Source organism: Nothobranchius furzeri, chromosome 10 (genome assembly GCF_043380555.1).
Source record: "Nothobranchius furzeri strain GRZ-AD chromosome 10, NfurGRZ-RIMD1, whole genome shotgun sequence".
Classification (NCBI taxonomy): Eukaryota; Metazoa; Chordata; class Actinopteri; order Cyprinodontiformes; family Nothobranchiidae; genus Nothobranchius; species Nothobranchius furzeri.
In genome coordinates this window covers 69,040,189-69,064,201 of record NC_091750.1, presented here as the reverse complement: position 1 = coordinate 69,064,201, position 24,013 = coordinate 69,040,189, and the positions used below count along the sequence as shown (strand labels likewise).

The following is a 24,013-nucleotide window of genomic DNA, read 5'->3' as shown; positions in this document are numbered from 1 at the left end:
ACCCCAAACATTTCATTGGCCCCATCTGGCCACCCCTATCAATTTTCTGGAGGCGCCCCTGTAACCAACGCTTCGTTAGAGTCTGGGTGAAGCCTTGTTCATTTCTCATGGCTTAAAAACAAAATGTTTTAGATTTAACAACCTGGTTTGAAACATAATTCTGTTAAGCGGGCGGATGAGAACTCCAACTGGCTGTTGGGCAGCAGATAACACCTTTAAATCCTCATCAGGCTCAAAATGATCAGGTTAGTTTAGCAAAAGAAGCTAAAAACACTAAAGTTTGCAGCATCTTCATCAGCTCAAATCAGGCGCCGGTCTGGTTTTGCATCATTTCTTTATTGCAGATACATTTTCAGTTGCATGTACATGTGTGGAGACTCGGCCGAGCAGACGCGGGCGAATTCACGCGTCTCGTTTAATCACGACGACTCTGATTGTCACACTGTCGAACCTTCCACGCTCCCGTCCACCTGGGTCAAAATCTGAGGCTGTTCGATCCGTCCTCTCAGATTCAACACTAAGAAAATGGCTGCAGAAGGCTTGTTAGACTTTAAAACAACCATGGATGTAAAAATCAAAACTTAAGATGTTTTTATACTTTTGATGCACTCGTGTTTATTTACAGCACTAAGTGTTGCCTCTTCTCACTGATAATCGTACAAACGGACTTTGCTACTTGGAGTTTCGCCGCGTTGCTGAAATGCTCGGCTGCGACGGAGCCGACTGCCTTCTCACTGTGGAATAACAAACCAAACAAAAACTGCATTTTGCCAGCAAATTCACTGTCAGAGCTAAAGTGCTTCATGAGACTTCTGCTCCCAGAATAAGCGCCGTTTCCCACGGCGACTCAAAACCAGGATACTGATGAGGCTTCGACAAACGAATCACGAGTTTCCAGAGCGGCGGTTCGATGAACTGGGCGCAGACTAAAGTCGGCCCAATGTGTTTTATTTTGAAGTTCAGGCTCCTGCGATGCGAGGTGCAGAAACACGGCGGCCTGTGATGGCGACCGCCGTCGGCTCGGTTGAGGTTTGCGGTGACAGAAAATGTGACGCTGCGTCCTAGCTGCTGCCCGGAGGCTTGAGGCAGTCCTCTGTCACGCCCTGCGAGGCCAGCTCGGACAGAACGTTGTCCAGGTAGTTGGGGTCGGGGTAGCCGTGGCCCGACAGGTTGGACATCATCTCCGTTTTGTGGTGGATGCCGTTCCACACCACCGTATCGGGCTCTCCGGTGGTGCTGGACGTCCCCACGGTGAAGATGAGGCGACGCATCCATGCCACCTTCAGCAGCTCCAACACCTGGAAGTCAGAAACGAGGTTTTTTTTTATCCAGTCACAACGTTTGGAATGCACGTCTATTCCCACCATCGAGTTTATTATGTCTGGAAAGGTTGTAAGTACAATTCTCAGACTTATAAATGTGATATTAATGCTTCCTCCCTGATGGACTGAGACTGATCCCAGACTTGTTAGTTATACAAGATCAGGTCTGGATTAATTCTCTGTTATTGTGAAACCAATTCATGCTTGCTGCTTTTCCTTTGTCTAAATGTGTGTGTGTGTGTGTGTGTGTGTGTGTGTGTGTGTGTGTGTGTGTGTGTGTGTGTGTGTGTGTGTGTGTGTGTGTGTGTGTGTGTGTGTGTGTGTGTGTGTGTGTGTGTGTGGTGTGTGTGTGGTGTGTGTGTGTGTGTGTGTGTGTCACTGATAAAGACGTGTGCTTCTCACACTGAAGTCGTAAATATTCTGAGCTGTTTCGGTCTCACGGACGGTTCTGTGGTAACCTTTGACTTCCAGAGAAGTGGAGGCAAGGGGGCTTATCCTGGAGAAAGTCCAGGTGCACCAGGTAATAGCTATAAAAACAGATCATGTACTCTTAAAGTCGATAAGCCCACTAACTTGCATGAAGGAGAAGATTTACTGTTCCTCCCCAAGGCCGAGAGAGGAAGAAGAGGAGTAGTCGGAGGGGCAACGCTGGGCTAAGGTCACCAGAGGCCAAGGAGAGACAAGAGTGGCAGACTGGACAGCCAGAAGAGCCTGCCGGAGATGATGTAATCTCAAGGAGAAGAGGAAACACGTGACTAGATGCTAAGCTCCAGCAGCAGGATGGGGGTGTTGCCATGGAGATGCAACCCCCTGAAGAACGCAGAGGGGAGGAGGGACAGAGTGTGAAGAGAGTTTGATGGGATGAGTGAGTGAGTCATGGACTGAGCTTTTTGGAGGGGGCTTGATGAGTGGAGGTTGAGCTGGGCTTCCTTGCAGAAGAGTTTGTGATCGTGTCTGTGTGACCCGCTGCGACGGGATTTTCATCTCTATCGGTTTGTGGAATAAAATCTGTTTCTCACTGCGAGGAACTTCAAACGAGTCCACGCTCTGGGGGTCTCCTCTGTCGGTAATCTACGAAAAGGTGAGGTGCTGGTTGTCGTATCCCATCCCAAAAAAGGTTTTAATGCTGTTTAGCTGTTACAACCATCCTGTGCTACAGTAAAGTTGGGATTGCGTGGGCAGCATCACTCTGCATGTGTCTGGATCCGATTCTGGAAACAGGACTGATATGGATTGCTCACTTGTACTCGGGATTTCTTCTTTCATACGTGTTTTATTGTTGTGCTTCTTATTGGTATACAGCGCTTTGTTTGTCCGTTTCGTGCGTGGGAAAGCGCTTTAAAAATAAAGTTGATTTGATTTAAACTGTTTCCTCAGCATAAAGGGACGGCTATCTTTACCTGAGGCATTCATGAGCCGAAGGAATAGTGTGTGTACTGGTGGAACTGGTCTTCCTTTTGTCCACTTACACGTATACTGGTCAGAATTAGAAGCCCTGGGTAAATCGGTGATTGCTAATCATCTCTTTACATAGTGAAGGGTCTTTACTGGCAATTAATGTCACGCCCACTGAATTGATTGCAGGCCAAACCTGAGATTATAAACATCTGAATTAAGAGTGGCGTTAGTCCGGCACATTGGCTTGCAACACTCCTAAAGGAGTTTAGGCAGTTTTCTCCGTACCATCATGTATTTGTTCCAAGTTCTCTACCTCTAAAACCCGGAAAGGCTCGTATCTTTTTACTACAACAGCGAGTCCTGAAGAGTGTTAGTCTGGGTTAAAGGTCAGACTGGAGATACTACCTTCCTGCCCTTGTCGTTGTCGGGAAGGAAGCAGAATCGCGGGAATCCTCTGCAGGTGTACAGCTGTCCAGGGTTGGGATGCTCCGGACCCTGATGGATGTCAGAAAGTTTAATCCGATAAGGTCACACCGGATCCGTTCAGATCAAAGAAGGAAGAATCTGATCTAAAGAGAACTTTGTTTTTGGTTGAAGGTGTTGTAACCTTTCACCGTTCATCACACACTTTCAACATCAAACCAAAACAAACTCAGGTCACCTTCACGCCTGGAAACATCTGGATTCATTTGTTTCAACGGCATCGGGGTAGCTGGGCCGTACCTGAACGCCAGGAGGGACGCTGTAGATGATCTGGATGGTACCACAGTCTGGGTGACCCGGCAGCGACTGGGCGATACTATAGATCTCCATCTTGCCTTTGGGCTGCGTGCCCGTCTTCTCTCCATAGATTGTCTTACAGGAGGGACACTGCAAGCTGCCGTCCTGCAGAGAAGGGAGACGACGGGTAAGACGCACCCCTCTCAGATCTACTTTAGTAGATTTGAAGTGTGACCATTTTAATGAGAACTCTAACAGAAAATGCTGAAAAACAACAGTTTCTCTGCAGAGGATGAAGCTAGCCTCGTCTGTTTTGGTTCGACTTTCTGCCAGAATGGATGCGACTCGCGAACAAATTAGAACGCACGCCAAAACCATCGCTGCACGGCGCGAGCCTCCGTGGCGCTTTGCAGCTGATGTGACCCAGAGCGTAAGTTAACAAGAAGCGCTCGGCGTTCCACAGCACTTCGCGGCGCATCATGGTGTGTTCCGGGCGTAACGTCTCAGTCATGGTGGAAGGAAGGCCATACTGCACCATCCTCGTCTCTGGGAGGTTTTCAGTTTTTCTCCTTCCAAAAACACAAGAGCGACGTAGTTTCTGCGCCTGTGAGGCTAACGCTGCAGTGTCTTTAATGTCTTTAATGCTGGCTTTTGGGTACAGGCAGGAGCATGAGCTCATACAGGGTATCTGCAGGTTTAAGGGAGCCAAATTTAAGACCTTTTTTAAGGCCACTTTGACCAAATTTAAGCTATTTTTAAAATTTCATTTAAGCTATAATTTCCAGCTATTGCCTGGAACCGGTGCTAACCACGTCGCAAACGTGGGATTAGCCACCCAGTTACCATAAAAACTGCACTTCCCCATGGCGCAAGCTCCCACTAGCTTAACCAGCTAATGTGCTCATCTAAAAATGGCCCCCTTTCACAACCAGCTGAACGTGTACGGTTCTGCATACGCCAACATCGTACACTAAAAATGCTGAACACAAACTAGAAATTCACGAAAATTTTATGGAAATAAAAGAATCTTGTTTATTGGGTCTTTGGTAATTTAAGACCTTTGGAAACTGGATTTAAGGATTATTTGTAATTTTTAAGGATTTTCAAGGCCTTAAATTTGGAAAAGCAAATTTAAGACTTTTTAAGGACCCGCAGATACCCTGTCATAACCCCAACCCCCCAAAACACCTGAAACTTACACTAAAACGTTAGAATAGCATACCGATTACCATCATTTATACACCATTATGTTTCCAAATCCCCATTCTTGCCTTATAAACAAAAATAACGTTTAATATTCTATGCATTTTTATTTCTTTGACTTGATATTTAATCACATTTGATCAAACACAAACGGCGTTAAGAGTCGAACTTTAACATCGTTTTGCTCCTGGAGCTAACATGCATGCCTGGAAATACCCCGTGCTATTTTTAGAACCTTTGGATCGAAGGATTTCTGTCATTTTAAAGGCCTTAACTAAAGAAAATCTAATCGAGGACTTCTTTAAACATTCTATATCAAAACAGAACCGAATCCTTTGTCTTAATTTGGACACTTGAACAAGAACTGTATGAACAACGATTCTGTTTGCAGGCTTCTTCCTGATTTAGGCTTTAAGAAAGCCCAAACGTCCCCCGTACCTTGGTCCCGTTGTTGTACATGGCCAGCATGCAGAGCATGTGCAGAGTGTGTCCACATGTGATGAACTTTCCCACGGTGTCCGGCAGGACGCTCTGAACCCCGTCCTCTGAGGACGGCGGCGTCTCGTAGCTGGACGGGCTGGACAGCTGGTCCATGCAGATGATGCAGTCCTGGAAGAGACGAGTCTCCGAGTGTTAAAGCTTCACACAACATTTCCCATCATGCCTTGAGCCGTGTCTTAAAGGGATATTACAGCCATCTTGAAATGCATTTATGTGTAAAAGTTCTAAAACAGCCTCTGTTCAGAGAAATGGTGTTTTTGTGTTGCTGTCCTGAGAGCTTTTGTCTTTTTCAATTTCCCTCTACTTCAAATAAAACCAACAAATAGAAATAAACTCCCTTCAGAAGGTCTAAATATACCTTTAAATACATTTGGGACTTGTTTACTTTAATGCAACAACACTTACCTCCTCGGGAACCTCAGCCACCACCTCCATGTAGCGCCGGATCACGTCCTCAGAGCTCCGAGTCAGCACTGGCGGAGAGAGAAGTCGAGAATGTGCTGAAACTAAAAATCAGACGGGATGGAATGAAACTATTTTTCTCCTGGAGAGACGAACAACTCCAGCACTTCTACTCATCAGGTGAGTTACTGTAGGAGGGTGCCGTCAGAAAGAACGTTAAGAGTCAAGGGTTGATGGAAGTTAATGGAACCAGGACACATGAAATGCTGATGGACGGCGAAACGGGACCCAACATGAACTAAAGGGAGTCTCCGTGTTTCTGATGGTGAGGGAGCTCGTTTAGTTTGTTGGGAAAGAAAAACTGGCAAACGAAGGTTTTTCTTCCCACAGCCACCGAGTGCTTTCAGCTCCAATATCTGTTGGTTATTAACGATAAAATGTTGCAATAAATCACATAAATAACTGTGAAAACAGACAGTTTGTGGCGCGCAGCGTCTTGTAAATATCCACGCATCACTTTCAACATTTCTTCTTTATAATCTGAAGCCAGAAGTTGCAAAATCCAATCAAGTCCATCAAATAAAGCAAACCTAGTGATGCTCACACGTCCTAAAATCAACCTAATGAGACATTTTTAGGGATTTATTAAACTGAGGCTCCAGAATTTCACAGAATATTCCTAATCTTATTAAATGTAGTATTTTTGAGGACAAATAAAGTTCTGACGGCTGAAGCTGCTCCTGTCCTCGTCTTTTTGTCCTTTTCATTAGCTTCTCTGAGGTTTCTGCAGACCTGAGGTCTGGAACACAAACTCAAACTCGTCGTTATCATAAACGTCCTGCTGGCTCAAAGGTTTGACCTTTTCTCTCCTCCAAAGCTGAACCCCCGCTGAAAATCCACAGGTGAGACATTTTTATCACCTGTGTCGCGTTATCCTCGTTGTCGAGGGACGCAAAACAAACGGCAAGGTGGATTAGAGTGAGGACGCATGGAAACGAGTCGTGATGGAGGATGAGATGTTCCTCAAGCCTGTGGAGATGAGTGGACGGGTGGAGGAGGATGGAGGTGAAGTGGATTATGGGTATTTTTGGGTGAGGTAGCTACCTCTCCTGTGCTGCCTCTTTGCTCTCCTAACTGAACTGCTGCTGTGGGGCTTGTTGGGTCTGCTGGCTGAGGGGAGGAGAGGAGGAGGAGGAGGAAGAGCGAAGGGAGCAGGCGGCGGCGGCTGATGCTGCTGCTGAGGGAGGGGGGCGGAGGTGAAGTGCACGCCGAGTCCCACTGCTGACATCAAAATGGAGGCCATGCCTGGAGCGGGGTGAGGCGGGTGAGGGTGGAGAGCAAGTGGAGGGATGCAGGAACAGAAAGGAACAAATCAAAAGAATGAGAAACGTAGCAGCGGCCGACGCCTCCGCTGCAACTCAGGCGTGTGTGTGTGTGTGTGTGTGTGTGTGTGTGTGTGTGTGTGTGTGTGTGTGTGTGTGTGTGTGTGTGTGTGTGTGTGTGTGTGTGTGTGTGTGTGTGTGTGTGTGTGTGTGTGTGTGTGTGTGTCAGAGCAAAAACCAGAACTTGGAGCTGTGACTACCCACAATCCTTCACTCTGAATGAGATCAGAGATGCACAAACGTAAACAGAATGTTTTCTGTCTCCGCCGGCTTCAGTTTGAAAACTCGCTCACAAATGGAGCACGGCGACGGCGGCGGCGTTTAAGGAAGTCGTGTTTTCATCACAAGTTTATCCAAACCAAACGGTGAAGTTTGGCTCTGGTTACCGTTAACGTTCATTACCGCCTAATGAGGATTAAATCTGCGGCGCCGCACCGCTGACCTTCCATTTGAAATGATTTACTCGTGTCCCGCTTTGGAGCGTTCCACTAATGAGGTTCCGGTCCTCCGAGCTGATTGGAATTACTCCGTCTGTTCGGAACGCGCCGGCTAAATTAAAAGGCGAGCAGCAGGAATTAAAAAGGCAGAGAAAAGAATAGAAATCAGCAGCTTTGATGAATATTTTACCTGCAAACGTTCGGCGAAGCATCCAAACCTGACCTCAGCGGGACAAAAAGGCGTGGCTGGAAGGTGGCGTCAGAATAAAAACTCTTGCAGACGGACCAGACTGGACCCACCCGAACGCTGTCACGTTAACAGGATTTGTCCGGTTAGGCGTAAAAAATTAAAAAGCTTACGAAAAAATCTAAATCCAGCTTTTATCCGACTCGTTTTTAAACGTGATGAAATGATTCTGCTGACCCGAGCAGCATGAACGTACAAAACATTATAAACAGTTTCTGTCCAAAGTTTATAAATAACCTTCTGGAAGGGCCTCTGTTTGGATGAATAGCATCTATATGCCACAGGACTGAGTCAACAGCTAGCCCGACCCAGGCAGGAGCTACTAATTCAGACTAGCCGTTAGCTCATCAGTCCCGAAGATGTGAACTTCATTTCTCTTAACAGAGGCTGCTCAGAAAGTCGTCTAGAAACTGCAGCCTAACAGTTTAATTCTCACCAGCTTTCCTAATAAATATCGATAGTGAGCCTTAAAAGATCCACAAAGTGTTAAAAAACAGCTTCATGACTTTCCTTTGACTTGAACTTCTGTTCCAGTAAAAAAGGACAGGCTCACAAAGCGAAGCAGATCAAAGCTTTTAAACTATTTCTGCTAAAGTTTGAGCCGTTTTAGCTCCTCGAGGAGCAAAGATGACGAGAGGCAATCAGACAAAACCAATAATATCCGAAACGTTTCCTGACTGCTGTCACTTACTGTGTCAGATACTGAATGATTATATTGCTCAAGCTTTGATTGTAAAATTTAAATAAAACATCAAATGACAGGCTAAAGCTTGGTTTATGCTTGACGCATTCACTTTCCGCTTGGTGATGCGGCTCGCGGATGGAACGCGCTTCACAACTCGCAGCGTTTATGGTTCGTGCGGCTTGTCTCTGCGGTGAGCCAATATTCTCCTAAACTGTAGGGGGCAGCATGGAGCTCTACAGCATGCATCCAACACTACACCATAGTAGAAGTAGAAATTACTGTTGTTTACAACATGGCATTCCAGCATTTTTTAACAGCGTCCTCGTCTTTTCCGACAGTGCGAGCTATTTCTCTCCAAGAATTATTAACAACATGTTGATCACGGTGATCTCTGAGAGCTGAATCATACAAATGTCTGTATGTACGAACCTCTGCCATACTAGTTGTTGCCGGTCCGCCATGTTTTTCCGTGTCCGACCATCAGCATGGTTAGAAATTTTCCTAGGTGCGCGGTGCGGAAAGTTTGGGCCGTGCGGAGGCACGGTGGAGGGGCGTGGTTGTTAAAATGACGCAACTTTTCCGCGCGGAGCCGTGCGGATCTCGCGGACACGTCAAGCATAAACCAACCTTAAAGCTACAAGGGTCCGCTTTAGTAAGGCAGAAGAGCCACAAGCGGCTCCAGAAGCGCAGATTGCAGACCCCTGACACAGAAACACACCTCGAAGTGGCTTAAAGAGCAAGTCACCCACAAATCAACTTTTTTTGCTGATAAACTAAATAAATGAGTGTCTAATCGTGCTGCAGACACGTGTGGTCAACAATTAGGCACTTCAGTGCCTCTTAGTTAAAATTAAAATTTTCTGCCTAAAACTGTCAGCGTTGTGCCGTTGTCAGGTAAAAACTCTGCACTGCATTTAAATTTAAATCTGCCATCGCTATTGGCTAAGAGGTACACTATGACATTAGCTGGTACATTATGATGTCACAATGTCGTTGTGAGCCTGTGTGTGTGTATTTGTTAGCGGCTCCGCCCTCTCGGTCTGCTAGACAACAGCATTTGTTGCATTATTTAAACAGGAAGTGGGAGTGGAGTAAAACTCTGGTAGGGGTGGGGGGTGACTTGCTCTTTAAGTTATTTTCCCACACATATTATGATCTTCAAAACAAATTTCATGGATATTTGAGACTAAATGTTTATCAAATGAGAATAAAACTATAGAAATGATGAAAATCAGAAGCTAAGTATTTGTTGTGCATAAAGAGTCTTAAATAAGAACACGTCTGAGTGGGGTTGACCCGTTCTGACCCATGCCTGCTCCTAAACACACGGATGAAGAACACCAACTACCAGGGAGGAAACACAGTGACCCGTTTACCTGCCAGGGCAGAACTCACGCTGGTCGACCCATTCAACTGCACGGAGATGGAAGGAACGCTGCAGGTCAGGAAACACAGATGGTGACATTCAGTCAGTGAAAACAGCAACAATCAAACAGGCAGGAAGCAAAGAACAAAGGCTGGAAACTGGCTCGGACTTCTGCTCGCGTCACGCGGACAGAAACACGGCTCGTCTGGTTTGATGGGAGGATGGAGAAGGTGTCTTCAGACCGGTTCTAAGACTAGTTATTCATGTCTGGGGGATCAACTGCACCCCGGCTTCAACCGGATGTGCAGCGGCCGATCAGCTGATGGAGAAAAACGAGTTTTAGGGGAAAAGCAAGCAGTTGCTGTCGGTGATCGAAACCCGTCAAACTCAGAATAACAAATCTATCGCTGCTATTTTCTTCCTAAATGAGCGTGAGGATCGACTCCCAGAGCCGTTAACTAATGAAACCACGAAATTAGGAGTTATAGGAAAAAAAACTCACTGTGTGGCTGTTCTACCCACTCTGACCGGTGAGAAAGTCACCTATTTAGAGAGCAAGTCACCCCCAAATCAACTGTTTTTTCTGATAAACTATATAAATGTGTGTCTAATCGTGCTGCAGACACGTGTGGTTAACAGTTTAGCACTTTAGTGCATTTTAGTTAAAATTTGAATATTCTGCCTAAAACTGTCAGCGTCGTGCCGTTGTCAGGTAAAAACTCTGCACTGCATTTGAATTTAAATCTGCCTTCGCTATTGGCTAAGAGGTACCCTATGACATTAGCTGGTACATTATGATGTCACAATGTTGTTGTGAGCCTGTGTATGTGTGTGTTTGTTAGCAGCTCTTGGGTCTGCTAGGCAACAGCATTTGTTGCATTTTTCAAACAGGAAGTGGGAGTTGAGTAATTCTCTGGTAGGGGGTGACTTGCTCTTTAAGATGCTGTATAAAGCATACACACCCTTCTAGATTATTTTTTATTTGCCACACTTACATGTTTCAGATTAAAGCTGGGCAATAAATAAAACATTTGTTGTTATCAAAATGTCTGACTGATCGATCATTTTTCCCATGTCAATAAATGTGATGAAAAACATTTTTTAAAGACGTGTGGACGTTGGCAACGTTCATGTCCCTTTAAGACGCTGCACCAGCTCGAGTCTCATAAAAATGTGGCTCAACCTAATACACGTGACAGCCCCGCCTAGTGGACAACTTTTGTTTCTGCACATACCCGTAGTTATTATCCATTCATCGTTATCGAGGTGAAATCCTCAATATATGGTGATATTGCTTTTAGGCCGCATCGCCCCCGCTCTACTTCAGATTCAGTACTGGACAAAGAAAACCTGAGATGATGATTGGCACAGCTTTCATCTACGCTAGACGCATCGGCAGATTTAAAGCCAGGCGCATTCCCGGGCAGCGCCGTGCTGCTGCTGCAGAGTTCAGACATTTTGAGCATCAGCTGATGTTATTGACATTTTAGCATGAAAATAAGGTGGAAAACGTCCAGATTGTTCAGAAAAAACAACCCTGACCCTCACCTTCACCACCCAGTTACCCAAAAATTTATATTTAGCATAATTTTTATTTATGAAATTACTCTGTGCAGCATAATTTTAATCTGTTTCAACTAAGGTTAGGGAACTCAAATGTTGAAGTGAATTTTTTCATCCAGCAGACCTGGTGGGATCAGGACTCAGATGGGTCCAAAAGCAACTACTTTCTCACATTTTTTGCAAGATTTGACAATTTTTCTCCTTCATAAATGAAATAATTATTTAAAAACAGCATTTTTTTTATCTACTCTGGTTATGTTGGTGTTATGCTGATTTGTTTACTGATCAGAAATATTTTAAAAACAGAAAGTCGGCAAATCCGGCGTGACGAAGCTTTTTGGGTTTTACAAAACTATTACTTCACAGATCATCAAAAAGTTAATGCAAGAATAAGCAGACATCTACTATAATTAGTACAAAAACGCGTCGTGCAAGGGTGGAACATTAAACATGAATAACATTCAAAAATGTAGAAAATTAGAATTAACTCAGGATTATTAACATTAGGGATGCAAGAAAATATCGATATGGCAATATATCGTGATATTTTTTTCCAGCAATATTATATCGATATTCAAAAGCCGTGTATCGGAAATATCGATATGACAATATATCGTGATTTTTTCCCCTGTAAATATTACATTGAAATTCAAAAGCCGTGTATCTAATTCTTGAAAGAATTTACATGCAAACATTTGTGTATTTTCTTTTCGTTTTGTGCAATTCAATCGCCACCCGCTAGTTGGCAGCAGTGTGCAACGGGTTTTGTTTCCACCATTGAAATGTAAATCCCTCCATCATGGTTCAGATACCTCATGTTAAACATGTTATATATCAGTTTGGACTGTTTATTGAACATTCTTACAATAAATTCTGTAAAAAAAAAAATTGCTTGTAACGTCTGACTGAATGTATCGCAATATATCGTGATATATCGTATCGTCTCCCCTGTATGGTGATCGTATCGTATCGCCAGAATTTCAAAAATACACATCCCTGATTAATATGCAGTGTGGAGGAAACTGAGACCCCAGGACTGAGAGTGAGCTACATATCCATTGCACCGCTTAAGCTAGTCGTTTGACTTTGGGAGCTGCTCTCTGTGCCATTAGGAATGAGAAGAAGGAAGATCAGATGACAAAGATGGAAATGAGGGGAAGTGAGCCAAAACAAACACACCACTGATGTGTTAGAGCTCCGGACCTCCTGTTTGACAGGATGGGTCAGTGAGGAGACAGACAGGAAGGACAGAGAGGGCGGGGGGGCTGGAGGACATCCTTCAGTCCCCCGCTGTGGTTTAATGTGTCACACTCACCTTAAACCATTAACGCTGGTGGAGCTGCCCAGGTGTGGCGCAGGTATGTGACTAGCAGAGGCAAGTGGGGGCCAGGGGCTGCCCCAGGACATCCCCCCCACAGAGAGGGGTCTCCTGGGATACGGCGAGTAAACAGAAGTCGGGTGAGCGGCAGCGACCCACCCCATCCCCTGGAGGCTGGGTCGGTTCAGACTCCCCGAGGAAAAGGAATGGCGTGAGCGGCTGGGAATGGGTCCGGTGCTGCTGTGGCTCAAACACTGCTGGCAGGAGCAGGCAGGGGCTGAGGGGATGGCAGGGGGGCCGGAGGAGGCCAACGGGTAGGGGAGGTTGCACTGTCGCCGCACCTGGCGCCTGAAGCCTGTGGATTTGTTCACCTGGGCCAGAGAGGTGAGATCCACTATGTAATTGTACCCATGCGGGCCCAGGTCGGCCGTGCCCTGGCGGGCCTGGTAGCTGTGCTCTAGAAGGATGGAGGTCCGGGTCTCGTACGGAGTCCAACCTCCTTCATCGTTGACCCATTCCCAGTAGACACCGCTGCCGAGGCCTGAAGACTGGGCGAACAGGGAGCGCCGCACTGACCGGGTCGTCCCTGGAAAGTAAACAACAAACCCTTTAGTGTGTATTTGTGAGTAAAGCATCTTAAACCAACATTACCTGGTCAAGACCCAAGACTGGCACCTTCATCAACAGTAACTGTTCTTTTCATGTATTTCCCACATTATTCACCCATTTTATACTTCAACGTTTGTACTCGAAGATGACTTTACATCTATTTTCATATTTTTAATGTTTTTAAGCCCCTTTCTTGTGTGGTTTTTGTATAAAACACACGTTTCAAAGCCATGTCAGGTAAAAGTCCTGAGTTATTCAACATCCTCCCACATGACGCTCTAACAGCTCAGTCATTTAACTAAGTATTTGCACGGTTTAATCATTCAAACCAACATGATTAAGCTGTCCAGCTCTAGGACGAGTAATGAGAACGATCCTGATGTTTTCACTGAGAATGAAGCCCAGAAACATGACTCGTATTTCCTCCAGCTGATGTAAAGCGAAACCAGCTAGGCCGGTCACTGTGACGATACGAGGAAACGCGTTTATTATTGCGGTTATTAAAGGAAGAGGTCGTGCTCACCTGTGTCCTGCCGGAACTGCTTCAGGCTCGGTATGTCAATGAGGTAGGGCGACAGACTGGGGTCTGACTGTCCGAGGCAGATGCTCGTCGAGCCGGCTCCTCCGCCTCCTCTGGGCCCGCGCCGGGACACACAACGCTCGATGTAGGCGCTGACTTGGCCGCTGTAAGGCCGCCAATAGCCCTGGTCGTCCTGCCATTCCCACACCGCTATCATGGGCTGGGATGGTCCAACGGAACCGGACGGCAAAACCGGCAGCGAGGGCCCGTTTCTGGAGCCGTTCACCCGGGCGCAGGAACCAGACACAATCGCCATGTTATTCGCTAACAACACAACTGGTTAGCTGATTGTGGCTACGACGAAGACGCAGCGACTAGCTAGCTAGGCTCGTTAAAAACTCCATTCCGAAAGTGTGCACGCGCCTACAAGGAAGTTCCGAGGCGAGGCTCGAACCCAACACGACCGAGACAAACATTCGGGTTCATGTTGACAAAGCTGTTGCGTTCAGAAAGACCAAAGGCGGCCGAGTGGTGACAACATCACCATGGAGCCTTCCAGTCTGGACCGCTGCCTTCAAGGCCCGTCGGGAATAGCAGTACTCAGCAGACGTGCCTCGGAAACGCTGGTCTATGGGAAACAGCTTCCTCATTCACCCGATCTCCTTTTACACATTAATTCATTTATTCCAGCAGATTGTGATTTTTCTGCACCAGCTGGATGAAAATTTCGTGAAAATTAATTTCGTTAAAGATTAATAACTTTATTTTAACCTTTAAAGCAAACTCAAGCAAAACATTTAAAGCAAACTAGTAAACTTGTGCATCTTTGAAAATCCAGCCCAAGTTAGATCAAATATATATTTTAATGTTAGCATTTTTGCTTTACTATTTAATTAATTGACGCTTTATTCATACTAGTAAACTTTGAATGATTTGTAAAAACAGAGGCATTTGAATGCAACACAGAAGTTGAAACAAAAGCAAAACAAGCGCCCCCTAGTGACTGGATCCAATACGTTTTTAAAGGGAGATTGGGCAGTTTAGGCTTGCTTTTAGCACCCCCTAGTGTCCGTTTGTAGAAAGAAAGCAAAACCAATCTGTGCGTTTGTCTTTTCAACACCTCAAGCCTAATTTATACTTCAGCTCTGCGATGGAGAGACATACTCGCATTGACAGAGACATTTTGCTTTCAAATTTCTCCATCAGCTAGGGAGTGTTGCAAAACAATTTCCCGCCAAGATAACCGAGAGCGTAGTGCTATTCTGAGGGATCCTGCTACCATTACAGTCACGTAGCCGGTCCACGATGGTATTGTGTTTACATTGTTTTAATGTATTCCAGAGACTTTTTGACACGGACAGATTTGTCCCTCATTGATCTTCACCTCTTTATGCGATCAGTACCTCTAAACCCACGTTTATCATCTTTTCTGTCCACGAATAAAACGCTTGCTGCATATCTTTGCTCTCCTTCAGTCACAGGTGAATAAAAGTTCATATTTTCAGACTTTCTTCGATGCGTTTTTCAACCTGTTCTGTTTTTGCCGCTATCTTTTGACCTTTTGAAGAGGCAAAGACGGTGCTGTTGACCAATAAAAACAAGAAGCAGCCTCCTGACCAATCACAAGCTTGCGCTCTCCGTCTCTTTCAATGGACAGTTAAAATTTGGGGCGTGTCTCCATCAGCCTCTGCAAGCCTGTCAAAGCGCTCCTGCATCGACTCATAGTGGCGTGTCTATCCTGGCTGACACAGACAAAAAAGTATGAATTGCTTAAATCTAACAGCTGAAACGTATCCCCTTCATTACTGTCTACATGGCTTATTAATCACTAAATTAAATTAAACAAATCAGCTGTGTTCATGATCTAAAACATGCAGGAAACGTGCTGGAGCCAGACTGCAGCACCATATAAGCAGACCTGATCAGCAACTGCGAAGCTGCAAGTGGAATATTCTGTCTCCAGAGTGTGAAAAGGGCTGGGTGGCATTTCATTAACCCTGTAAATGGTTTTTCTAGCACACACTGGCTCAAGAAAATGATTTAAAAATATGAAAAGTTGCAAAGTGTCTCCATAAAAAGAAAAAAACCTCAGAGTTGTTGCTGTTTGAATGCTGTTTCCTTAGTTACCAAGGTGCCTTTGAAGTTAGGCTCCGCCCACTTGGTTGCTATGGCTACCATACCTATGACGTTGGTCTCATCCAATTAAGAATTTAACGTTGAATATCTTTAAAAACATTTTAAAATGTCCAACAAAAATCCTAGCCTGCTTTCCCTAAACGAGCTAAACACCGTGTGACCCCATTTGCGTTAATTGCTGAAAAACTGTAAGAGATGTATACGATGAAAAACGTACAGAAGGATCCTAAAATCATAATAAAAATAATGATATTCATAATAATACTAACATGTCGGATTAAATAAAGTTGAATCAGATTAAATAAAACCTTCAACATCTGCAAGCTAATGGAGGAAGAAACATGATTTAGTAAAAACAAAATAATAACCCTAAATATTCATATATATATATATATATATATATATATATATATATATATATATGTATGTATGTATGTATATATATGTATGTGTATATATATATATATATATATATATATATATATATATATATATGTATATGTATGTATGTATGTATGTATATGTATGTATACGGTATATAATATACCAATATACTTTTATCTGTTTCTAATAGTTTTATCTCTTTAAAAGGATTAGTTCTTTCCTTAAAAACAAGCTGCAATTAAATCTAGAGATGTATTGTGCTCTCTGGTGGAGGATCTCGATACTGCAGGTTGTATTTTTATTTGTTTTTATGACATAATCGCATAAATAAATGTGAAATTATGTTGTAATGACATGATGCAATCAATTATTCCGTTTTTAAATATACAATTCTCCATCCATCCATCTATCCATCCATTGTCTGAACCCGCTTTGTGCCTATCTCCAGCGGTCAATGGGCAATCAGGCGGGGTACACCCTGGACAGAGAGCCAGTCCATCGCAGATATACATTTCTCATAAATAATTAATTTATTTAAGTCCATACATTAGTAACTTTAGATCCAACCCAGCAAGAGACAAATGAACAAAAACCTGAATTTAAAATCCGTCTTGGAGAAAAATATCAAAGTGGGACACTACGTCCCAAACCTCAACTCAGGAAAACAAACACATGAGACATAAAATGAGCAAGCTGGGAGAAAATTAGACCTAAAATGTGTAAATACACAAAATAGCCTCATTTTGTCTACAAGTATCTCCTCAAACAGGCAACAAAACAAGCAGAAGTGGAGAAAAAACATCAGAAGATCCATTAAAAAACTGCACATAAATGGTTTGTTGTGTTCTCTTTTGTTTGGGTGTTCTGCTGCTCTGTCTCAGCTCAGTGGAACATTGATTCATATCCTGTTCAGAAAGCTTAAAAGCCTTCAAAATTTTTCTAATTCAGGTGACGAGTGTGTGAGTAAACATGCTTTAAATAGTCTTTTTGTGTGCGGAAGCATCATCATAAACTATAATTCAGAGTGTCTTTTTCCAGGTGAAGAAGAGGCTCAGATCCAGCCAGTGTTCTTTGTTTCATCGTGGGGGTGCAGGTGGTGGAGCAGGCCATGATTTATTGATGGTGTTACGGATGGGGGGTGGTAGTCCTGCATGTGGACCCCTGTTTCTTCAGCCATCAACAGACAGTTCCACATTTTTACCCGTTTCTAACACAAATACCTAAAAAATATCATATTTAGCTAAATCTTGCAGTGCTTTAATCTCCCTTTTCTGCATTAAAAGCTTAGAGAGTGTGCATTTAGGCCTTTCTCTCTTCTTTCACACTCTTCCTCTTCTTTCGCTCGTCCATCCTAGAAGGATGTCTGCCCCCAACTGGAGATAAACATGTATGACACAAGCAACAGTTCATCTGAGCCTTTGCAAACCTCAGGCTGCATGAAAACGCAGCTCAGAGTGTGCAGTATTACAATAAAACAATAGTTCTGTCACTTCAGAGTGAATTCAACCCGTTGTTTTATTCACCAGTCACTGTTTTATAAATAATCCAGCAGTTAAAACGGCTTTCATGGATGTTTTTCTTAAAGAGTAAGTCACCCCCTACCAGAGAATTACTCCACTCCCACTTCCTGTTTGTAAAATGCAACAAATGCTGTTGCCTAGCAGACCGAGAGGGCAGAGCTGCTAACAAATACACACACACACACAGGCTCACAACGACATTGTGACATCATATGGTACCAGCTAATGTTCTAGGGTACCTCTTAGCCAATAGCGATGGCAGATTTAAATTCAAATGCAGTGCAGAGTTTTTATCTGACAATGACACAACACTGACAGTTCTAGGCAGAAAATTAAATTTTAACTAAAATCCACTAAAGTGAAAAACTATTGACCACACGTGTCTGCAGCATGATTAGACACACATCTATATAGTTTATCAGAAAAAAAAGTTGATTTGGGAGTGACTTGCTCTTGAAGCTGAGGAGTTATACACTCTTACTGCAGCATTCTGTTTTATATCTTGGTTATCTCAGTAGTATTTAATTGACACAAATCTCTAGCAGGTAACTGAACACTTTGGGATTGGGGTTGCTTGCTGTACCTTTCTTGGAGGTTTCGGAAAAGGGTGAGGCTGTGATGATGGGATGAAGGCAGTTGTAACGCCGTGGCCATATGTTTGCATCAACAAGACAATAACTATTTTTGTGTTCACGAAAAACTCAGTGACCAAAAATGATCAGAAACACTGATAAAAATTATTTTTCTGCGAAGTTGACAGTTGTGTCTACCACTAGGGGGCAGTAGATGATAAGAGATGCAGGTAAGACAGAGATGGAGAAGTGTGGTGAGAACAAAGATGGATGCCTGACATGTGACGCAGGTTCAAATAAAGCTTGGAAAAGGAACTCTTCCCTACTCATGCTACTTCCTGGTATAACAGTCAACCATGGCATTGACCTTTAACCACATTTCTTAGTTGATTATTTAAGTTTTGAAGGTTTTGGTAACACTTTAGTTTAGGGAACACAAATTAACCATTAATTAGCTGCCAATTAATATGCATATTAGTGGACTACTGTTACGTGCCTTGCTCCTTTTTGGCCACAAGATGGCCTCAGTGGCCTTTGCCTGCCTGTCTCCCGGTGCTCAGCTGTTTCCACTCAGTGATGATCACTTGGCAGCTGTTAAAAGCTGCTCCCAGCCCCAGTTCAGTGAGAAGGTCCAGGGTAGTGTAGACTGTTTACAGTTTATACTATTCTCTTCTCCTCGTATGCTCATTTGGTAAAAACTCGTTGTGATAATTAGTCTTCGGAACACACTCATTTGGATTGCGGATTTGGAATTGGTAGGATTTGATAATTTGGCTCATAGACTTCGGACCACATTTGACTTAGGCTTTGGATCTGACCTGGAATGAAAAATGTTGTTATAAAACCTCTTAAAAGTTTTTATCACAGAGGAGGCAGAGCTCATTTCTGCCTTCAGTCTGACGGTATCAGTCTGGCGCGCCGGAGTTTGCGCAGCGTGCACTTATTGAATCTGTGTGTGTGTGTGTGTGTGTGTGTGTGTGTGTGTGTGCGCACGGCACAGCTCCACGAAGCTTGGTTTATGCTTGACGCATTCACTTTCCGCTTGGTGATGCGTCTCGCGGATGGAACGCGCTTCACAACTTGCAGCGTTTAAGTCACTGTGTCTCGTTAATGGCGCTATTTAAACCAATGTTGTAAAATGACTTCTGCCCAGCCCAGATGTGCTCACTTGTGCACACGTGGTGAGCCGTGGTTCCGGAACGCGTCTGACCTCTGACAGACGCACTCTAAACTTCAGATCTTCAGCGCGTGTGAGGTTTACAATGTCAGAACACCTGCATGAGACAGGTGTTAATTACAATCTGCCAGAATGACTCACCACCTTCAGATTTCTCCAACACCGTTAAAAATGATAAAATACGGAACATATCGGCTTGCGCAGGCCAGAGTGCTGAAGCTCAGCGCATTGTTATTATGAAGCTAGGGCACATGTGGAGGACACACACACACACACACACAAGTAAAATATACTTGTTTTCAATTACATTTATTGTGCCCACTTACTTTTTCTTTGGCCCACCCACAAATGAGTTTCTGGCTACGCTAATGGTGACACCTGACAGACTTCTCTGAGCTCCGCAGCCATTACACTTTTCATCTCGCGCACCCCCTAGCGGCAGCTCGCGCACCCCCGGGGGTGCGCGCACCACACTTTGGGAATCCCTGCTCTAGGTTTTGCAGCCGGTGGAGAGCAACTGCAGCGCCTTGCTCCAAAGTCTGCGGCCGCCTTGATCTCACAAGGTTATCGCTGCCTACATATGCATGATGTCAGAGCAAGTCGGCGTCAAGTCGGACACAAATCTAACCGGCATGCACTGCTCGCTGATCACCGGTGATCGAATCTGCGCAGAACTGGCTCATCTCGAACACGGCTATACTCTTGTTTCACTCTGTTGCATCATCCCACCCACTAGGCATATAGAGTGCCCTGATTGGCCCACAAAGCGGATAAAGTTCTGTGATTTGTTCACTAAGCAGATAGAGCACTATGATTGGCCCACCATTAAGGACCAATCACAGCTCTTTATGTGTTTGAAACCCCTCTAGAGAGCTGTGATTGGCTAGCCAGAGTCCTGGTAGGAGCTGCGGAGGTTCCAGTGGAGCATGCCTAGACCAAACTTTGCAAAGCAAGAATTTGGTCTAGTTCACTAGGCTAACATGTCATTCAAAGGACTGCAACTGGCACGTTGTTCAATGCGCATGCGCTGTGGAAAATTCCCGCTGTTTTACCGTCTCACTTTGGTTACGTCATCAAAAGAGGACGAAACATACTCCGCCGTTCATACGAGTGAAGCTGAAACATATGTTAACAGTGCAGGTATGCCGCCAAAGCGTGTTCGAAAAGCCATTCAGACCCATGCCTGGGTCACCGCGTTCCATGCCAGTGAGGAGTCTGGCACAGAGACAGCGAAGAGCGGTCAAACAGGCAGTAAGTTTGCTTTTCTTGAGATTTGCTAACAAGCTAATTAGCATGGGGAACAGCTACCCCGGTGTCACGTGCTTGGCTCAGAGCAACACAAACCCCCAGCTTCACTAGCAAGCCTCAAACCGGAACACATTAATGCACAAATGTTAGTACACAATTGTGTAAAATACACATACAAATGTAATATTACAGTGTGTCCGTGTATGGTTTGCTCAGTCTTGTAGTTCATTTTCTTTTCAATACAATGTTTGCATTGTTTTTAATGATTATAATTAGAGTTCTTGATCACAAATGTGCTAGAAACTTAACATAAAACATGCTGAAAACAAAAACGGCACAAAGTAACGCAGTGTCTGGCAAGGTAAGACATTTTAGCTTGGAAATAATTGTCCTTAATCATGTGTGTATATATATGTATGTAACATTTTTTTGCATGTTTATTTTTATTCATTGAATTAATTATCTTGTTTCTAATGTTGCTTACTCAAGTCAATGTAGCTTTTTAGTTTTCTTTAATTTTATAAGTGAACTTCTCTGTGCCCACTTTCTCAGGTGTTTCAACAGCCCCAACTGGTTTGCTGGTTGAAAAAAGGTCCAATGAAATTGAAATGCTGGAGATGAAGGTGCAATGGCAAAATGAAAAAATCTATGAGCTGACAAAGGAATGAGACTTTCTGAAAGAACAGTTGGCATCAGGTTACTCTCACTACATTTAACTGAATGTTGCCCCTGAATTTTTATATTTGCTCCAACATTATAACTATACAGTTAGAAAGTTTTATAATTAATTTTCCTTTTTATATTTTTTCACAGTTCTCAAAAAGGACACACCCTCTGAAAAGGATTCAGAAGACACAAGAAGTCTTTCTTCAGACACAACACAATGTTCGTCTGAGTCTTCAGAGTGCTCATCACCACTTGTCATCAGATGATGACAAGAAGAAGAAGAGGAAGACCAAAAAAGGACTGAAGAAGGAAAAGGGAAAAACATCAAAGAAGATTAAGGACAAAGATTATCAGAGGGGTAAACATTTTAGTTTTATTTGAATATTAATTCATTAAAATCATTGTTACATTACATATTTGTTTTTTGACATTTCTAATCTGGTTATGTTTTCTGAATTTTGATTCCAGCCCAATCTCCAAATCAGGTTGTGTCCAGGTACCAATCTCTGCTCAAGATTTACAGACAAAGGGGGACAATGGCCCGAGCATTTAAGCGCTACGGAGTGGATCGGAACACCATCGTAGTAACCGCTCCCATTGCAGAGCTGTCAACTGCTGCACCGAGAAAGTGTGCAGAAGTCTTAAATAACTACAGCAATCAGGCTAAACTGTCTGTGTTTGCAGCACACTGTGCATTTGCAATTGCAGAGGATCCAGAGGTAAAACAGCTGGTTAAAGACTACAAAACCAATGGAAAGCTGTTGCCTTTTAAGATAAAGTAAGGAAGTACTGCCTTGTTTTCTATCATTGGTGTCACAAAGTATTTCACAGTTCTGTTTACAGTATAAGAATGACCACTGTCAAGACACTGATTTACTGTTGCCCGTTCAGAGTTCTGTCTACAACAATTTGCACTGATGAAAAAATAAATATTGTTATGAATATTTTGTGTTAACCTTTGCAGGTGTTGATATTTTTATGTTCATTTAGTTTTTTTCTTCAAACATACATTTTTCGTTCAGAACCACAGGTCAAGCATTTTATTTACCTTTACATGTTTTGATGGAGTCTGCTTTATTTGCACTTATGCAAATATTTTAGTTTGTTATAATAATTTATTGTTAACCAGTGCAGTTGCTATGTATGTTGATGAGGCACTGTTTCATTGTTTTATATAAATACAGAATGTTATACAAATTTACAAAATGTAAATACAAAGGATATTCCCCTCATTCCAGTGTCATGTATTATTTTTTTATTGAAGTAAGTCTTCAGTAGGGACACCCGGTCCATAGAAAGCATAAATATGTTAACAAATATTTAATTAAGCATAAATAGTCTTCACTTTAGAAAGAGTCTCAAAGTAGGCTTAATTAGCTATTAGCTATCCACTTAATTAATAATGCATGAATGATTAATAAAAACTTTGTTCATGGTTTGTTAAGTATGAATAAGCCATAAATAAACAGCTTTTACATGAAACTAGTCATTAGAAGTTAAGCATTAATTAATGCATTAGTCAGTTGCTTAAAAGTACTTTGTTAATGGTTTGTTACATATGAAAAAGAAATGAGTAAACAGCTTTTACAAGGGACTAATCATTAAAAACAAAGCATTAATTAATACATTGGTTAATTGTTTATTAAGTAAGTCATTGTTAATTAATTATTTGTTAGTAGTTACTTGTTTTTTCATGTGTAATTAAGGCTAAATAAGATGTAGTTATTATAAAGTGTTACCAATTACTTCGTTAAAAAACACATATTGGTTTGAGCTAATTAGCATGTGTGTTAATCAGCAACAAACCATTATAAATGGCTTATTTTGATAAAACTTTTAATTTATGGCCTGTTAATGTTGGAGTTACGGGATTATTACGCTGTTAATAAGTGCTTAATAATGACTAGTTCAGACTTAGTAGTCCACTAATATGCATATTAATTGGCAGCAAATTAATGGTTAATTTGTGTTCCCTGAACTAAAGTGTTACCTAACTTTTAAACTATCCCTCCCCTGGGTTTAAGGACCAGAGGATTACTGTGGTCAAAGGCGACAGTGCACACAGTGGAATGGAGCACGGGAGCATGCCTTTATCTTTTAAACATTCACACCCGTATTCAACAAAAACAAAAATGATAATTAAATCAGACGAAGGCAGCAAAAATGTTCACGTCTGTTTTTCTCAACTTATAGAAAAACCTTTTCCTGTCTAACTGCAACTTTTCAGTTTAATGTTTTCGGTTTGTAAATTATGTACAGCCAGGGTGTCGGCCCCAATCCGCTGCAAGTAAATAAGACTATAAGGCTGCAGCACTGAAAATATAAGAAAAGGTTTCCCTGCAGAAAAGAAAGAAGGACTCACTGAGGTTGCGTGCCTGCAGAGAAAGGTTCCCGTTACTTAAACACTTGGGTCACGCGTGTCCTAAAACCGGATTCACCAGAAAACTGTGGCCTTCAGTCAGGTAACCAGACAGCGGGCCACTTTTAATAAATAATACCAGTTTTCTCAGAAAAAAGGTTTTATTTCATAAGCTGTGTGCAACAATCACAGAACCACGACACCAACATTTCTGTGTAACTAATCCTCCTTTTCTCACATTTGTTGATATGTGATGAGCCGTTTGCAGGAACATAATT

The 24,013-nt window shown here is 43.1% G+C and overlaps 1 protein-coding gene and 1 long non-coding RNA gene across 5 annotated transcripts; one reads left to right on the top strand and one right to left on the bottom strand.

The window, feature by feature from the left end:
* Window positions 1-927: 927 nt before the first annotated feature.
* dtx2 (deltex 2, E3 ubiquitin ligase) lies at window positions 928-14,212 on the bottom strand. Of its 4 annotated transcripts, none has more exons than XM_015961923.3 (9): window positions 13,677-14,212; window positions 12,542-13,130; window positions 9,674-9,732; window positions 6,651-6,851; window positions 5,550-5,650; window positions 5,082-5,252; window positions 3,444-3,605; window positions 3,126-3,215; window positions 928-1,298 (listed from the first exon to the last, which is right to left on the bottom strand). In XM_015961923.3, exons 1-9 carry the CDS (start codon window positions 13,987-13,989, stop codon window positions 1,062-1,064), a joined length of 1,923 nt encoding a protein of 640 aa, XP_015817409.1. In that variant the 5' UTR covers window positions 13,990-14,212; the 3' UTR covers window positions 928-1,061. The 4 variants fall into 4 exon arrangements, with proteins under 4 accessions (XP_015817409.1, XP_015817410.1, XP_015817411.1 ...); XM_015961924.3 differs by having other exon boundaries at window positions 5,550-5,617; XM_015961925.3 differs by lacking the exon at window positions 6,651-6,851.
* Window positions 14,213-21,138: 6,926 nt separating this feature from the next.
* On the top strand, window positions 21,139-22,599 carry LOC139072132 (uncharacterized). The gene is made up of 3 exons (XR_011521737.1): window positions 21,139-21,406; window positions 21,524-21,734; window positions 21,845-22,599. It is a non-coding gene; the product is annotated as an uncharacterized lncRNA (long non-coding RNA).
* The last annotated feature ends 1,414 nt before the right edge of the window (window positions 22,600-24,013 follow it).